This window comes from Lepidochelys kempii, chromosome 2 (genome assembly GCF_965140265.1).
Source record: "Lepidochelys kempii isolate rLepKem1 chromosome 2, rLepKem1.hap2, whole genome shotgun sequence".
NCBI lineage: Eukaryota > Metazoa > Chordata > Testudines > Cheloniidae > Lepidochelys > Lepidochelys kempii.
In genome coordinates, this window is record NC_133257.1 from 9007939 (window position 1) to 9025511 (window position 17573).

The window sequence follows — 17573 nt, forward strand, 5'->3', positions numbered from 1 at the left end:
ATAGAGCCCAGATCTCTTGAGTTCCAGGTCGGTGCTCCATCCACCAGGCCACACTGCTCTGAAGACACACACACCCCCCAGTCGCCTTGGTTTTATATACAGTAGCTCTTGTGGATCATATGTAAAAGCTTGTCAAAGCACTTTGTGAAGCCCAAGGATAAACACTAGTAGTGTGGTGACACTGCAGGGGAATGCAGCACCTGCTAAGTGCTCGGCAATAGTTGAAGAATGTGCATGCAGCCTTGATAATAAATAGGGAGATTTATGTGAAGCGTGCTACTTAACACATTGTCAACAAACAGATCATCTTTTTGCAGCAAAGCACTCCTTGGAGGGAGTAAATAAAGACTGGGAACTGGCAGCTCTGTTGGAGCAAGGGCTGGACCCTGTAGATACTTAAAAAGAAGAAATTGTTTCATCTGTGGAATGCAGGTTTCTGTTCTCTCAATCTGTGTGAGGGTTTTAATGCCTGGGATAAAAATCCAAAATAGCTTCTGATTATTTAGGTGTTCAAGTTGAGTCTTGGCCGTATTGAGCTGGGAGTGGAATGCTTGGAGAGAGCTGCCAAGGATTTCTGCCTTTTCTTACAGATTGCTCATTTAGGACCTTTCTTTAGAAGACACTAGTGGTCCTGAAAGCATTAAGGTTGATGTGCGAAAGTGCTTTGACCATGGATAGGTCAGGATGTATCAGTTGATATAACTCGTGTCAATCTTTTTCGGCTTACTTCCTTCTTCTCCTGTTACAATTCTGGTGTAACTTTAGAAGCTGAAATCTCTTGAGTCACTAGTGTTATAATACTGCTTGCCATTTGAGAGCTGGGTACTGAGCATTTCAAAAGGTGAAACATTTAACACTGTTTCTAGCTCGAGAAGTTGTTGTGGTAGTAGCCTCTGAAACCATCAGAAATGAGATTGGGGTGTTTCGATTGTGAGCGTCTCCTTGTCTTTCGTGTGTCTTTAAAGTGCTGAATAAACCTGTGGCCCTCAGTGAATAAATTGTTGTGGGTTGTAAGGAAGGTAATCGAGTGATGTGATTTTTATGGTGTGTTCGTGTGCATTCTGCCAAAGTTGGGAAGAATTGCTAGTGTAAATACTGGTGGGAATCCTAGTAGTTCATGACTGAATATTTTTAAATTTTTTGAAGCATTTCTGTTTCTGGGAGCATATGCAAAAATTAAAGACACTTTTAAAATGGGTGAACATCATTTTAAACATCAGTAGAGTCAACCCTGACAGTACCAAGTCTCAAACTTCAAGCCAATATAAATCTCATTACCTGGGATTGTATAGCATGAAGAAAAATTCAGCTACATTTGCAAATGTCTGTTTCCCATCCCAGTTATGAAACCATGACATAGAGACCAGTGGAAACTGGGAGAAATATTCTCGTCTCATTTTAGTTTGTGCTAGTGGTAATGGCTTTCATTCTTGTCAGGTGTATGTATTCATTTACACTTTACTAGTGTAACTCAGAATCTTTTTATAACCTTGCTCAGACACAAGTCCTGGCTTCTATGTATAGAGAGGCTCCATTTATAGTGATGTAAAATCCCCAGTGGAAAGTCCTACATAGTTTTTAATGCTGCAGTATCCTCTGAAGTGAACCTCACAGACTGTCACTATGCGGGTATCTCTTATAATTCTATCGCTTTCTGACTTTGGATTTTGCAACGGATAGACTCCAGAGTTTTAGAAATTGATTATCATAACGTGAAGAGAAGTGGAGTGGAAACCGTGAAGGACTCATAGAATACCATTATGTCTGTGCTCCCGCAGGGTGTTGATGCTAGACAGGTGTGGCACGTAACCAATTTGTAACCGTAAATATTGGTGAATCATAGAAGTCAGCACTTATTGGTAATTTACTCCACTTTTGCTTGCCAACCTATGCATTTTAAGAATCCAGAGTTCTTGTATTCCATGGCCTCAAAGTGCATTCCAGACATGAATTTAGCCTTGATACCTCCCTGTGAAGTAGGACCATGTTATCCCCATTTTACAGATGAGAAAACTCGGAAGTGAAGTGACTTGACCAGAAAGTTTGTGGCAGAAGCATGAATGGAGAATTGGTGGTGTAAAGGACAGAGGGGAAGGAAAAGCTCTCATATGAAAAGAGATGGAAAAGATTGGTATTGCTTACCTTAGAAAGAAGATGAGTAAGAAGAAGCATAATTATACAGAGTGAGCCGTATAGGGAAGGTAAATTGGGAACTTCATTCTCTGTCTTGGAACACCAAGGACAAGGGGTGGTCAGTGAAATTAAAATGTGGGAGACTGAAAACCAATAAAAAGAAATGCACGGTGGAACTCACTGCCACGGAATGTTGTTCATTCCAAAAGCTTAGTAAGATTAAAAAAGGGCCTGGATATTGACATGGATACCAGAAGCCAGAGTTGTTCTAGTTGATGCTAACATCCATTTTGGAAGGGATATTAAACCTTATATTAAACCTTCAGGGTTTAAACCAATCTCTATCTATTAGAGATTAGGAGACCACCTAATGTAAAGGTCAGATTATCCCACATCTGCCTTAATGTGAGGTTACTTGCACCTTCCTCTGCAGCATCTGATGCTGGCCAGGGTCCGAGGCAGATACTGGACTAGCTAGACTATGGAGCCGGTCCGGCAGTTCCCAGGTAGAACTGAGTCCCAATCCCGTGCTTTAGCTATGAGACCATCCTTCACCTATTTTGAAACGTAGTTGCATTCTAGTTGTGCACTAGAGCTGTTCCAGCACAGAGAGAATGTGTGCCAAGCATGTGCTGTCCTGTAGCTCCTAGTTTAAAAAAAAAAAAAAAAAAAGGCAGCAGGACCTGGTTGTAGTGAGCTCAGATTTCCAGAAACTATTTATAGTCAAGCAGGGTAAAAGCACCAAACGCTCCCATTGTACAACGAGCAGTTCTATAGTGAACCTGTGTGGCGTGGGGGAAATGGTTCTGCTCACGCTGTCACCGTCGCTTTCAATGTGACTAAAATCTGGGTTTGACTCAGTTAATAGTTTGATTACTCACTGATCCTCCTTCAAATCCCTCCTTAAGACTCATTTCTACAGTGCTGCCTACAGAATCCTGCCAGCTGATCATAGATAGGCAGGGGGTCAGCTGCAATTACGGCTTCTGCTAACACCTGCGTATGTGCACACCCCCTATAAACTTTGCAAATGCACCTAAGCTCTGCAAAAGCGTGCCTCGATTTCTGCTGGCCTGTCCTCTCTTCCTGCTTGTTTCACACGCTTGTTTTGTCATAGATAAAATACTAGGCTGGGTTTTCATCAGGGCCTGAGGGAGTCAGGATCCAAATCCCCTTGGATTTCCCGGAAATTTCGCCATTTAACTCCCTTGCAGCTCCTTTTGAAAAATCCGAGCTGGAAACTCTCTGGTGCAGGGACCCAACTCCGACTATGCATATGTACAGCACCTGACACGATGTGGCCCTGACAAAGTTGTGGTGTCTGGGCACTAGTATGATGCAAATAATCATCGATCTATTAATAGAAAGAAGACTTGTGATTTTAACAGTCATTAATAACAGTTGCTTGCCCGTTAATAGTCAATATTCTTTTCCATGGTGGCCAGCTGCTAGCTTTTTGTTTTCCCCTGATGCAGAGACCACTAAATGGCCTTATATGTTTCTCTCCTTGTCCTAGGAGCAGGGAGCTAGTGGAAACGTCCAGCTTTGTCTCACTATGTGAAACCCCTCCCACCCCCCAAAAAAAAACAACAACAACCCACCCCTTTGTACCCTTTTACAACTTTGTTTTCGGCCAAGCCAAACATATTCAACAGATGCAGGGTTTTAAATATAGAAAGCAGGTGTCTGCAGTGAAAGAGAAGTTCCTCAGTGCTTATCTGAAGTGCAGAGGGGCTTTCACCGGATACTCCTTTCAAAACAACCCCGTCAGAGCTGCTGCATCCTGACTGGGGCGATTTGGGCAAGCCTGTGTGATGTGACGGATTATTAATAGCCCTCAGAAACGTGATACTCAGCTACTTCACTTCCCAGGAGGACAGTGGGGATCTGCTCCTCATCAGGTCACTTCCTCCGGGAAGGTTTTAAAAGTAGGAGAATTGAATAACTTAGCACTTTGGCTGCAGGGCACTGTGTCCATCTACTCACTTCCAGCACACCAGGAAGGAGTTTGTCATCCTGACACCCAGGGCTGGCACGCTCACATCCTCGCTTTGGGTAAGATTTCAGAAGCATTTCCAGGCGCTGAGCTCGCTGCAGCAAGACTGGGAAAAGACGTCTCTCAAAAGCTCAGGGCTTCAGGCAGTGGGGGACCCCCTCCTTAGAAATTCAACTTCACTGAGCCCCGCAGATGCTGTAGGGAACCACACCGTGCAATAGTGGCTGTTCTTTGGGGAAAACGTGAGGTGAGCTTCGTCTCTTCCTGACTCAGGCCGTAACATGGGAAGCAGTAGCTACCTGCGAATCTCTTAGAGGTCCACTGGAAACCTCTGCTGATTTACTCAGGGTGAGGACTTTCAGACAGACAAGCTGACTGACTTGAGTCATCTTCATTTATTGAGGGGTTCTCGGTATTTCTGCAGCAGCATCGCTCCCCTGGTATCTGTTGGAGGTGCCTGGGATAGATTGTCATTCTGAAACCTGTCGGGGGCCTAGTCGTTTTACAGGGAAGATTGCCGAGACTGTAACTTGAAGGCAGAGCATCTCTTTCCAGTCTATCCTTTGTTGTAAGAGGGGATAGAATTCTCGTTAAGACGCATGGAGCATTGATTTGTTATGGGTTTGTTTGTTTTTTAATGTAAGTCACTGGGTGCCCTTTCAGGGGTGACCAGTACAAATGGAGTATGTTCTTAGCTCCCCTTTTACATTGCTCTCTTACAGATTCTTGTTCCTCCCCATCCCAGATTGGTGTAGGCATCAGCAATGAAAGAGGAACGCAGTTCCTCTGTGCCAGTTTAGGAGCCTTCCCTCTTAGCATTTGGAAAACTAGCTGGACAAAGGAGAGACCTCCTCCTGCTCCTCCCAGGCTGGTATCTCCAGGGAGCAAGAGGATAGCCTGCACATATAGTCTAACTTTACGCTGTACAGTGATAAGTTCAGACATGGGATCACTGATTGTGCTGGAATGCTTCAGGCAGCTGACAGTTCTCACAGAGCGTGGTATCCATTGGCCTTGTCCGGTTTCCACATGTTGCCCTCGGAGGGTAAAACCCCAACAGCCTTACATTAGCGCAAAGGAATTCACACAAACTAAGTTTCCCAGGCAGGGAACCAAATTTCCACTGAAGTTCTGTGGAGAGTGGGGGTGAGAAGAAATGTGGCCCTTTGGACTGGGGCAGGAGTTGAGGGTGGGGGGTTCTAATCTCTGCACTGGCTATGCCTCGCTGTGTGGAAATTGGCTAATCAGTTAACCTCAGCCTGTTATCCCCATTTCACAGATAGGTAAATCCTTTCCCCATCTCATAGGAGCAGTGCCCTGAGTTATCAGTTATTTGTGCAGTGATTTGAATGTGCCAAATGCTGCATAAACATGACATCGTTTCATAGGTCCACGTTGCCCCCAGTCAAGATGTAAAGCCTGTCAGAAGGTTTTCAGGGCAGGGCAAGGATCTCCTCCTGTTGTGTCATTACACTGGACGAGCTGTGGGGCACACCCCCAAACCCCCAGAGGTCGCTTGCCCTGAGGTTCCCCTCCTTGGAAGGGGATCTGTCCAATTACTGTTCATCAGTAAAGATGCTTTGCCATTATGTCTCCATCTGTGAGAACTCCAGCTCAGGTAGGGACTGCCTCTCGCAATGACCGTTTGGTTTCCAGTCCCCCCTCTCATTTATACTTGCTGCCCATTTCAGTGTTGCTGCCATGTGACAAATGGATGGTTTGACTCTCCTGCTGAAGGTGGCTATGTAAATGTTGTGGGAGGGCTCACGGGTGGTGGCATTCTTAGGAAAATCTGCTTTCTCTCCATGTCAGTGTATTTTTCTGTCCACTTGAGACTGGCTGGGCCGGTGCATGGGCAGGATGTTGGGGAGAACCGCTAGGATATTTCCTGCCGTGGAGAGCCACAGCAATTTTCAAAGGGCTGTTGCTGAAACTAGGGGCCTACGTGTGGCTTTGGGGATCTGGGGTCAGGCCCGTTAATGGGAAAACTTGGCCTTGACTGAGTCCCCACAGAGCCTAGGGAGGAGAGGAGGGACAGGCTTGTGCTTCAGCCACGGGATTAGGACTTGAGAGATCCGACTATCCGATTTTTTTCAAGAGAGCGCAGATTTCCAGAACTGTTCATCGCCCAGGGTGCAGAGCTGTCTTGACTGTCTGGCCCTTCATCTTTGTGTGCTTGGGTTCCCTCTCTGTAAAATGGGGGTGATTGTACTTCTTTTCTTCCCTCCTCCCTCCTTTATCTTGTCTCTCTCTGTGGGCGGAGATGGGCTGTTAATGTGTGTTTACGCTGCGCTGAGTGCAGTGGGGCCCTGGTCTTGCTTGGGGTCTTCAGGTGCTGCATAGTTCTAATAATAACGGTATGTAGCTCCCAGTGACAGCAGGAATTGCTTTTAGCTCTTTTCCTAAGGTGTCATGTCACAGTTGGACAGCCCATCACCCTCTCCCTCCATCTTTAACCCCTTCCTGGATTCAGAGTAACAGCCGTGTTAGTCTGTATTCGCAAAAAGAAAAGGAGGACTTGTGGCACCTTAGAGACTAACCAATTTATTTGAGCATGAGCTTTCGTGAGCTACAGCTCACTTCATCGGATGCATATCGTGGAAACTGCAGCAGACTTTATATATACACAGAGAATATGAAACAATACCTCCTCCCACCCCACTGTCCTGCTGGTAATAGCTTATCTAAAGTGATCATCAAGTTGGGCCATTTCCAGCACAAATCCAGGTTTTCTCACCCTCCGCCCCCCCCCCCCCCCCCACACACACACACACAAATTCACTCTCCTGCTGGTAATAGCCCATCCAAAGTGACAACTTGGTGACCCCTTCCTGGATGTTTGTCAGCAGTCTTCAGAGGCATCTGCTGAATTGAAAGAACAAGGGGTCAGGACGCTGGATAATGCAGGATTAGCATGGTCCCTCGTGTAGTGTAAACGGTAGAGGATGGCACGTAGTGGGTTAAGCCTCTGCTAGCAGCCTCCTCCCTCAGGTGTTCTGTGAAGCGCTGTTACAGTTCCAGTTGCTTTTTTGTGCTGCGTCTGCAAGAAGAAAGAACCAACCAAAGATGTTGCTCTGCTCAGCCACCTCCCGTTTCAGTTTACTTATGTGCTTATGTTCTATTTTGAGTCTCTGGCCACGTAGGGCTAAGCAGCCTGTGACCTGGGGAAGGTGTGAGTTTTTCAAAACAAGAGTCTGCGAGTGGGGTGATCAAATGGGGAGGCTGCCTCCAGCCGGGATGGTGGGGTGCATCTCCTTCAGCCAGGCAGGTTGCAGACCACATGCTGGATATCCTCGAGTCATAGAAATTAGGGAGTTCCTCCATTTCTCCCACATTCACAATCTCCTGACTGGTTTCAGAGTAGCAGCCGTGTTAGTCTGTATTTGCAAAAAGAAAAGGAGGACTTGTGGCACCTTAGAGACTAACCAATTTGATGAGAGCTGTAGCTCACAAAAGCTTACGCTCAAATAAATTGGTTAGTCTCTAAGGTGCCACAAGTCCTCCTTTTCTTTTTGTGAATCTCCTGACTGGCCACAGTTGTTCCATGCGGAATATACACAAGGGCTCTGTCTAGTTTCAGGGCTGTTGAGCAGCAGAGGCTTAAATGAGGGGCCATTGAATCTGGCTGTTCTTTAACAATGTGTTTCACTGTGAAATGCACAAGAAAATCCTTCCTCACAGAAGTGAGCAGCTCTAAAGGCTGCCTGAAAAATGCTCCAGATTCTCTCCCTCTGAAATGAGTCAGATTCAAGAGGTCACGAAGCACTGGGGCTTTTACCAATTCTCTTGGGAGACTGTTCCACAGCCAGACATTTCCCCGTGGGAGGGGATTTTAGCTCCATTTTTCTTTTCCTTAATCTTCTCCCATTACTGTTTGATATAGCCCCATGGACAGCCCTCCCCGTTGCTTTTACAGCTTTCGGTGGGAAGCTGTTGTGTGCTGCCTCTTATCATGTACCCCAAGACCTGGGTGTTTAGAGCTTCTATATACGTCAGCAGTGATTACGGAGTTTTCATTAGCCCCTGTTCCCTAAACCGCCTGCAGCCATCACGAATGTTTGTGCGTGCACCAAAGCCAGCTAAACTTCAATAGGAAAAGGCTTCTTATAGTTGCTTTGCACTCTCCCTTCCCCAGGATGGCTGTTGCTGACGTTTGTCTCTGGCATGTTCCTCACGCCCCTTCTTACAGCCTGGATGTTTCTCATTGCTGCTGTCAGTTACTTATGTGCACGCACAGGGACACTCTCTGCTCTCCATCTACCCTCATGTACTAATAGCTTTATTAATAGGTTTCCAGCTCCTCAGGAGGCTTCTAAGAGGAATGCGCCTCTGATTTCATGCCTCAGGAACAGGCACTGACTGAAGAACCAAAAAAAGAGAGAGAGGAAAAGCTTAGTTGACCTAAGAGTATTAGAAGTGCATTTACTTGACATTAACCATTGAGCAGTGTCAGTGTCATGTGGCTGCTTAGGGGAGGCTGACTGGTTACAAGCAGAGTGAGTTATTCAGGTCAGAAATCGTGTGTGGTTTCTCCTACCCTACTGTGTTGTGTTTGCTTGGATACTAGCAACTTAAAGGTAAGATACAGATAGACATTTCACATTCTCTCTTGATCCCTGCGTGTGTGTAATAAATTGCATGCTGTTGCTTGGAAACACAGACAGACATGGCTATAAAGTCCCTAATCTCAGATGTTTCGTTACAGAGCATTAACAGCAAAATATCTTGATGCTGAAGGGTTTTTCTCAGCGACTGCTGGCTCAGATCAGCTTTAATTGTGGCAGATGGTACTTGCATTCGGAGGAACAAGTACCACATTTGTATTCCTAAGGTGGCACTTAAGGCAGCTTCTCTGTCTTGGCAGTGTGTCAGTGTGTTTGTTGTATTTGACCAACAGAAGGGGGAAGATAAGCACAGAGTTCTCCTTATAACATGGGTAAAATGGCTTTTAACCATTTCCCTTCTGTCTCGAGCAGTAGGTGACTGCACTGAGCAGTGATTAGTTTTCTAGCCCATGAGCCTTGCAGGGACACAACGCTGCACCAGCTGCTGACTGCACTTTTTGAAAGTGGTCACTTCCAGCTTTCCAAGCCATAAATAAGGGGTGAGTGTGAGCTGCTTTCCTGCCATGCCTCACATTGCTAGCACTGCTGATGCTTTGTAATGACATCTCTCTTTAAATCGCATGTTGGTTGTTTGTAATCTCCTGCCCATCCTGTAAATCCAGACAGAGATTACTCTCGCCTTCCTTCCTCCCCAGCTTTTTGTTAGCAGACCAGCTTCCCAGCAAACTTGCCCCACTAAATCAGCTGCCAGCTGAAACAAATCCTCCTCCTTGGTTATGTTTATTTTCTTTCCCCCACTGCTTTCCCTCCCTCCGCTGCTGAGCTGTCCAATTGCAAACTGCCCCCTGAACCACAGGCTAAACGTGCCCAGATGATCTTGAAGCAGAAATACATGGCACTCAGCAGGCACACTGTGCAATTTTGATATTCTGTGCTTTATAGTATCCCCTGGAAACACACAAAAGTGGCTCTTTACAGCCCAAAGTGCTCTATCTAGCTGGTGTCAATCAACCAGAGCTGCGGGATGGGGTGAGGCGAAGTTATCTATCTGACCTCCATTATCATACTATCTGAGCACCTCACAATCTTTAATGTATTGATCTTCACTGTGCCCCTGTGTGAAGTGAGGCAGTGCTGTTACCCCCCATTGTACAGATGAGGAAACTGAGGCACAGAGGGACTTAGTGACTTGCCCACGGTCACCCACAGAGTCTGTGGCAGAGCAGGGAATTAAACCCAAGTCTCCCAAGTCCCATGCTAGCACCCTAATCACTGGGCCATCCTTCCTCCATAGAGTCAACTAAGTTGGCCTTAGTTTTGTTTGGTTTTGGAGTGGAATACAGTATTTCCGATGGAAAGGAAACCAGGGAGTGTGCTACTTATATCCAGCTACATCCCAGTGCTCTTTCCACTAGGAGATGGTGTGTCCAGCTGGGAGGCGCGTGTGTTGTTATTTATTTGTGTTGCTGCATTATGAAGGAGCCCTAGTCAAGAGCCAGGAGCCCATTGTGCTAAGTGCAAACGCAGAACAATGTAGAAGGGAGGTAAGACCCTTATTTTTATTAAGTAGTATTTATGAATGACACTCCTCCTCAGACCCAAATAGGAGAGAATCCATAGGGGAATGAGCACTGTCGCAAAGGCCCTTCCTCTACTTTGCTTTAATTTGGGCAGAGATGGGCATCCAGTGTGTTGCAGTTAAATCCTTAATTTCTCCCCTTTTTCTTTGTTCTCAGTTCTGTCTGCCCTCAACCCTTCCATGGTAAGGCCGCCCTCCATCTGGCAGAGGACTCTCCTGCAGGGGGACCTGCAGATCCTATCAAATCTCCCCTTCCTGGCTGAGTGACAGGAGTGAGGTGCTGTCAGCTGCTGGAGCTTGGAGACAGCAAGGCTGGGATGAGAGATCTACCTTTGTTGACCTTTTGGTCCCAGCCACTTCTGCGCTGGCCTCAGTAACCAGTCAGGCTCCTTTCTGAAACGCTGCGCTGCCGTTTTTCATACCCGGGAGTCCCGGCTGGCTGCTTATAATTGATGAGACTTTGGGGCTGTGAAAGGAGACATTTCACCTGGACCAACCAGCCCATTTATCATTCTATCTCGATTACTCATATTAGTGCCTCACAGTTGCTAACGTGTTTTTCTAACGGCCCAGTGCCGATATCCTCAGTGTACAGATGGGGAAGTGAGTTTAAGAGACTGACTTACCTAAAGTCACACTAAGAACATGGCAGAGGCAGGAGTTGAACCGAGGGTCCCCCCAGCCTTCCTCTCTTTCTATGATGGTCACCTTGGTATCTTGCTTGTTAGAATGGATGCTTCCGCTTTTCAGGATATCTGGGGTTCTTGTAATTTTCAGTCCATGCATCTGAAGAAGTGGTGTTTTACCCACAAAAGCTTATGCCCAGATAAATCTGTTAGTCTTTAAGGTGCCAGCGGACGCCTTGTTGTTTTTGGGGTTGTCGTGGCTTCCAGTGGAGTTGCAGAGGCTGCAATTGTGAAAATGCTGTCGAGCTGCCTAAAAACAGGGCTAGGGCGCAGGCAAACCTGCCGCGAATCGCCCCCAGCCCGCTCGTTCACGCAGAGCACGTTGGTTGTTAGTTTGAGTTACTCAGAGGGCGGGGAAACCCCGATTGCGGGGACAAGGGCAGTAACAAAGAGCTTGAAGGGGACTCAGTGTGCAAGCTGAGTTCAGTTCCCGGCCCTGCACAGATACTTCCTGTGTGACCTAGGGTAAGTCAGTTACTGAGTCTCTCTCTGGGTGTGAGAAAACCCCCAAACCTCACAGCAGTGAGTCTCAGAACCCCGGTCAACTGACTCGGGCTCATGGGGCTGTAGCTATTGGGCTAAAAATATCAACGTAGATGTTCCCACTCAGTCTGGAGGCCAGGCTCTGAGACCCAGCCCCTCACCGGGTTTCAGAGCCCAGCTCCAGCCCGAGCAGGAATGTCAACACTGCTGGTTTTTAGTCCTGTTGCACAAGCCTGTCAGTTGACCTGGGCTCTGAGACTTGCTGCCGTGAGGTGGGTTTTTTTGGTGTGTTTGTTTTGCTGTGTAGACATACCCTCTCTGCCTTCCTTCCCCCTGTAAAGTTGAGCTACTTCCTCCCTCCCAAGCGTGTTGTGAAGATAAAATCCCTCAGCGATTGAGGCCTCAGATACTAGGGTGTTAGGGCCATATATGTACCTAGTTAGAAGAAAACTTCAGGCTTGAAATACCCATCAGTAGGCAGGTATAATTTAGGAGTGAATGAGTCTGCTTCTCTTATAGTGGGGAGCATTGGCCTTTTGTGATGCAGCTGGAGTCTGCTGGGCTAAAGAATCTGATCTTTTCTTGGGACTTAAAATTATCCACCCTGTGAGATCTCCCCCCCCTTTCCTTGCTAGGTTGGTTTTCTTCCCTGGACACACAGGCTGCCTCAACATTAGAACTTGCTGTGGTGGATCAGACCGGAGGATGCAGAGCTTTCACCATGACCTGTGGCGTAAGCTTCAGGAGGCAATACACCCGTAATGGCCTTGGCCAGTTGTGCAGCCCTGTATCTGCGGGGAGGTGGCGGCAGCAGAGCCTAGATACCATGGTGGTGGGGCACGAAACGTGTCTTCAGAGGGAGTGGGGTAAACTCTTCTGCTGTCCTTCGCTGTGACCAAGGGACCCCTGAATCCCGAGACTGGATTTTTCCTGTGGCTGTCTGGGCCAGGAGGGAAGGGTGTGCTGTTAGCACATACTGGTTAACACATGCTAGCTAATATGTTTGAAGTGTCTGGTGTACTTAGCACAGGTTAGATAATGTGTGTGAACATCACACCTTTTGCATCCTTCTCTAGGCGAGGCTAATCACAGCATGCTGCAGGGGGCCCTGGACTGGTACCCAGGAGACCTAAATTTCATTCCCACCCCGACATATTGGGCCCTGGGACAACTCTTTCCACACCTTGGTGTGTTTGTCAGATAGTCCTTACCCTGCTTCGTAAAGTGCTTTGGGATCTATGAAAAGAACTAAACAGCACCTTCTTCTAAATGCCTTTTTAAAAGGACCCATGTGATACTGTCCTGGCATGCCCAAGCCTGTGTTTAAATCCTGCTCCAGTATTGACTCTGTAAAGAATGGACTGTTACGGGGTGGATCAGAAGTACGTGGCTCCTGGCATAGCATGTGGGGACAGAGATCTGCTAGAGCATGGAAGTGTTCAAATGTGGCGGGGGGATTTAATGGGGAACTAGCAGCGCAGATTAAATGTATAACCCTTGTTGCTGTCCCTTTAAATCCCAGGTGGGCAAACTACGGCCCGCAGGACCATCCTGTCTGGCCCCTGACTTCCCGGCCAGGGAGGCTAGTCCCCGGCCCTTCCCCCGCAGCCACGCTGCCAGCGCTCTGGCCCAAGGGGGCAGGGATTCCAGGGGGGCAGTCAGGGAGCAGGGGACAGTTGGATGGGCTGGAAGTTCTGGGTGGGGGGGACAGGGAGGGTTGGGAGTGGAGTCCCGGGTAGGGGGGCGGCGGCTGGGGTGGGGCGGTCAGGGGATAAGGAGCAGGGGGGTTGGATGGGTTGGGGGTTTTCTGAGGGGGGCAGTCAGGGGGGTGGAAAGTGGGAGGGGGGCCAGATAGGGGGAGGGGGCCTGGCTGTTCAGGGAGGCAAAGCCTTCCCTACCCAGCCCTCTGTACAATTTCGCAACCCCGATGTGGCCCTCTTTAAATCATACAAATGAGAAATTGTATTGGCCCAGGGCGGGGGACACATTTCCTAACAGCTGCCTTCCTGCGCGGCTGCTCCTGCAGGAGGAAGCTACACAGCAGCGCAGACTCTTACCTTCTCAGGGACTGTTCTGGTGAGCAAAGCTGCTGAAGAAATCCTGAGTCCGTGCTCTGATGGCTTCAAACCCCCAACCCTTCCTGAAGGCCCCAGTGCCGCCTCTGCCCTCCCAGCCCCGAGAATGCAGTAACTGTTTCTTGGGTGTAGCTAGTCGTTCTTGCACGTTTGCAAGGCTCGTGAGATGGATCCACTCTGTCTTTCCCCCCGCAGAGCAGACAGCTGGGTTTCTCTGCAGCTGTCTCAGGTTTTTTAATAGTTAGAAACAGCTAGAAATGCCTTGCTGTAAGTTTCTCAGAGCTAAGCCGAGCAGTTTAACTTTCACCTGTGACCTGCTGACCACCCTTCACATCCTAGGCTAAGCTGATGAACGCAAGCCCCCTTTCCCCTGAGCTGCTCCGCCCCTCAGTGGACACGCCCGCCCCCCCCCCCCGTGGCCCTGCCAATCCAACCAGGGTAAGGTTGGGCTGTGATCATAATCGGACCAGATCCCAGCTTGTTAGGAGAGCTTGCTGCTAGATTCCCATGTGCCGTTGGCAGCAGGGTACAGTGTGGTTCCAGCAGCATCTGTTAAAGGCAGTTGTAGTGTGTTGCCGCAATGAGCTGTCTGCCGGTCGTAGGGAAGCCCCAGGTGGCGTAGAGGCAGTTGCCCACCTGTGTGGGCCTGTGAACCCTGGAGAGAATGTCGCCTGCGTCTTCCCCAGAGCACGGTCAGGCTTCTAGCACGGTTCAAAGAGCTGAGCTCTGGCTTCCCAGATCCATGTGTTGGGCGCTGGGCGTGTCTCTCGGTATAGCAGCACTGGGCAGGAGCGGGAGAGCGTCTCCAGTGCCAGGCCTTGGACTCTGAGCCCCCGCCGTCAGGTTTCGGGAGGGGAAGCAGCCTTTGTCTGAAGGGACGGTGTCTTCATTGTCGAGCTGCTCCCTACGCTCAGGGGTCAAGTAGCAGGTGAATGTTTTCCAAGCAGATAATTACTTGGCTGAGTGCTGTGGATGCTCCATCGGTGCTTGTCCGTCCCGCAGGGTATCCCAACGAGCCGTGCTAAAGCTCAGCCACCCATGACCCGGGGCAGGCAGCTGGAGGCTCACACTGAGTTGTCGTACCCGCGGGGGAGCTGGCCAGCAAGATTTGAAAATGGGCCTTCCCAGAAGACGAGTCATTCACGAATTTCTCTGCGTGGCACAGTCGCGAGAGAGTGGGGTTTGCAGAGGCCGTACAGGGTGACTAGTGCCTATTGTGTGTTCCTCTCACACCTTTCACCTGACAAATACATGTCGCAGTCGCTCAGCCTCCAAGCACCGCCTGAGCTGGGCAGATGGCACACCTATTGCTAACCAGAGGCAGAGACTAGACAGAGTGGTTTCCCCAAGGTTACCTGCTTCGCTAAGGGCAGACCTGGGAATAGAGCCCAGGAGTCCTGGCGACGAGCCCTCTGCCCGGCCACTTGCCTGCCTGGTTTCTGTTGAGAGCATTTGCTGTTAGGTGATCTGATCTCATTACGTCCACCTTAGCCGGCCCTTAGTGTGACAATTCCTGAAGTGTTTTGCTCAGGGCTAGGGTGGAAAAAGGGCTTTGGCTTCAGACGCAGCAGCTGCGTCCCCTACTAATTTTGGCACTTCGTGGCCCGGTGTAGCTTTCTCTTTACTTGATCCCAACCCCACATTGATTTCATCCTGTCTGTTTCTCCCTTCCAGGCTCTCTCTGCCGGTGACTGGCTGTGGATTTATGGAGGTGCCGGGGAGCAGCTTTGAGTATTGCCACGCACAACATTGTGCCCACTGAGGAAGGGTCTCTGCCGGCTCTCCTGCCCCTGGGTCCGTGCCCTCGGGTTTAACCATTCAAATCTCCCGTGCATGGCTCTCGCAGCCAAGGGACTTCTGCTGGCTGCTGCCACAGCCTGATCCGCTTCGGGCCCCCATCGCTGCTCCCAAGTACTCCACCTATCCAGATGGGGTAACGTGACGGAGCGCAACGGCACGCAAGGAGGTTCCCTGATGCAAAGGCCTTTCTAGAGAGGAGAGCAAGGAAACCGGACGGCGCAGAAGGCAGGGAGGGCGGCGGCTCTGGATTGCATGCCCAAAGGAAACTGACACTACAAAGGGAGATTATTATTTTTTATTATTATTATTTGGCTTCAAGCACATGGCTTTTTGTGTGTGTTGGGGGATCTAACACACTCCCAAGAGCTGGGAATATTTGCACAACATTTGTGTTGGGGGTTTTTTAAATTACTTCCTCTCCCCCCCCAAAACACCAGGTGTTTTTTGTTTTTTTTTTACCTCTCGTCCTTCTTTCTTTATTTCCCCCTGCCACCCTCACTTCACCATGGCCCGTATGAATCGGCCTGCACCTGTGGAGGTTTGCTACAAAAACATGCGGTTCCTGATTACCCACAACCCCACCAATGCCACGCTCAGCACCTTCATAGAGGTAAGGAGGAAATGCAGGAAAGGCGGGGGGTGGCTTAGGGAGTTGGTAGTAGGATATAAAGGTTTGAACTCTCAGGGACACCAGTTCAAATCTACCGCGTCTCTTGACTGGGACTCAGGAGATCTCGGTTCAGTTCCTGGCCCCGCAACAAACTATATAAGTGCCCCAGGGCAAGTCATTTAATCTCTCTGTCCCTTAACTCCCTATCTGTAAAATGGGGCCAGTAATACTGTCCTTTCTCCTCTCACCCTTGGTCTGCCTTATCTGCTAGGGTTGTAGTGTCTTTGGGGCAGGGACTCCCTATACTACAACTCAGATCTATGACTGAGATTTAAAATGAAAGGAAATTGGGCATCCAGCCCTCTAAGCAGCTTTACCAGCCTCACCCTATGTGTACGTGCAGCTCCCAGCACAAATGGTCCCTGGTCATTTGGGGCCTAGAGGTGGTGCTGTAATACAGGCCATAACACTCCTCCTTTGCAGGCGTGTCAGTCCAGAGCCTCTCGCCACCAGTACCTGGGGACTCATTTGGAGTGACGGAACAGTTCTGAGCGCAGGGCATCCTGTCACCCAGCTCCTTGTTCACACAGCACCCGTGCCGAGGAGGAAAATACCTTGTAATATCTGGATCTGAAAATGGATGCTGCTTTCCCAGTTGCGAGTACTCACCACTAGGCTGCTCAGCGTTCATAATACACAGCAATTTGGAGAGTCTCTGATCCTCCGAGGCCCATTTGCCAGACAAAGGCACTTAGCCATAGATCGGTACAGTGGGTTACCTTTGACCAGATTCATAGATTATAAAGCCAGAAGGGGTCAGTGTGGTCATCTGCTTGGACCACATGCATAACGCAGGCCATAGGACCTCCCTGCAATACTTACTGCATAAACTAGAGCTGATTCTTGAGAACAGGGGTGGGCAAACTACAGCCACATCCAGCCCTCCAGACTTTTTATTCCAGCCCTTGAGCTCCCATCGGGGAGAGGGGTCTGGGGCTTGCCCTGTTCTGGAGCTCCAGCCACGGAGTGGGGTCAGGGGCTTGCCCCACGCCGCACGGCTCCAGAAAGCCAGCGGCCTGTCACCCCTCTGGCTCCTCTGCGTAGGGGCAGCCGGGGGCTCGGCACCCAGGAACCACGGCCAATGGGAGCTGCGGGGCGGTGCCTGGGGGCACAGCAGTGCACAGAGCTGCCTGCCTGCATCTCCACTTAGGAGCCGGAGAGGGGACATGCTACTGCTTCTGGGAGCTGCTTGAGGTAAGCACCGCCCGGGGCCTGCACCCCCAACACCCTGATCCTCCTCCTGCCCTCCAAATCTCTCAGTCCCAGCCTGGAGCACCCTCCTGCACCCACAACCCCTCAGTCCCAGCTCCACCCCAGAGACTGCACCCCCAGCCAGAGCCCTCATCCCCTCCTGCACCCAAATCCCCAATTTCGTGAGCGTTCATGGCCTGCCCTACAATTTCCATACCCAGATGTGGCCCTCGGGCCAAAAACTTTGCCCACCCCTGCTTTAGAAAGGCATTCAACCTTGATTTTAAAATTGCCAGTGATGGAGAATCGATCACCATCCCAAATCTAGTTCCAATAATTAATTGCCCTCATTGTTTAAAAAAAACAAAAGTGTGCCTTATTTCTAGTCTGACTTT

The 17573-nt window shown here is 49.3% G+C and overlaps 1 protein-coding gene across 10 annotated transcripts in view; it reads left to right on the top strand.

Annotated features, from left to right (window-relative positions):
* PTP4A3 (protein tyrosine phosphatase 4A3) overlaps positions 1-17573 on the top strand; it is a 169284-nt gene that overhangs the window by 111995 nt on the left and 39716 nt on the right. For 8 of the 10 annotated variants that reach the window (XM_073329998.1, XM_073329999.1, XM_073330005.1 and 5 more), the window contains one exon: positions 15192-15927. In XM_073329998.1, coding sequence (XP_073186099.1) covers positions 15823-15927 — 105 coding nt within the window. In that variant the 5' untranslated portion in view covers positions 15192-15822. Of the gene's footprint in view, positions 1-4010; positions 4189-8389; positions 8707-15191; positions 15928-17573 lie in introns of those variants that run through there. The other 2 variants (XM_073330006.1, XM_073330004.1) reach the window with 2 other exon arrangements.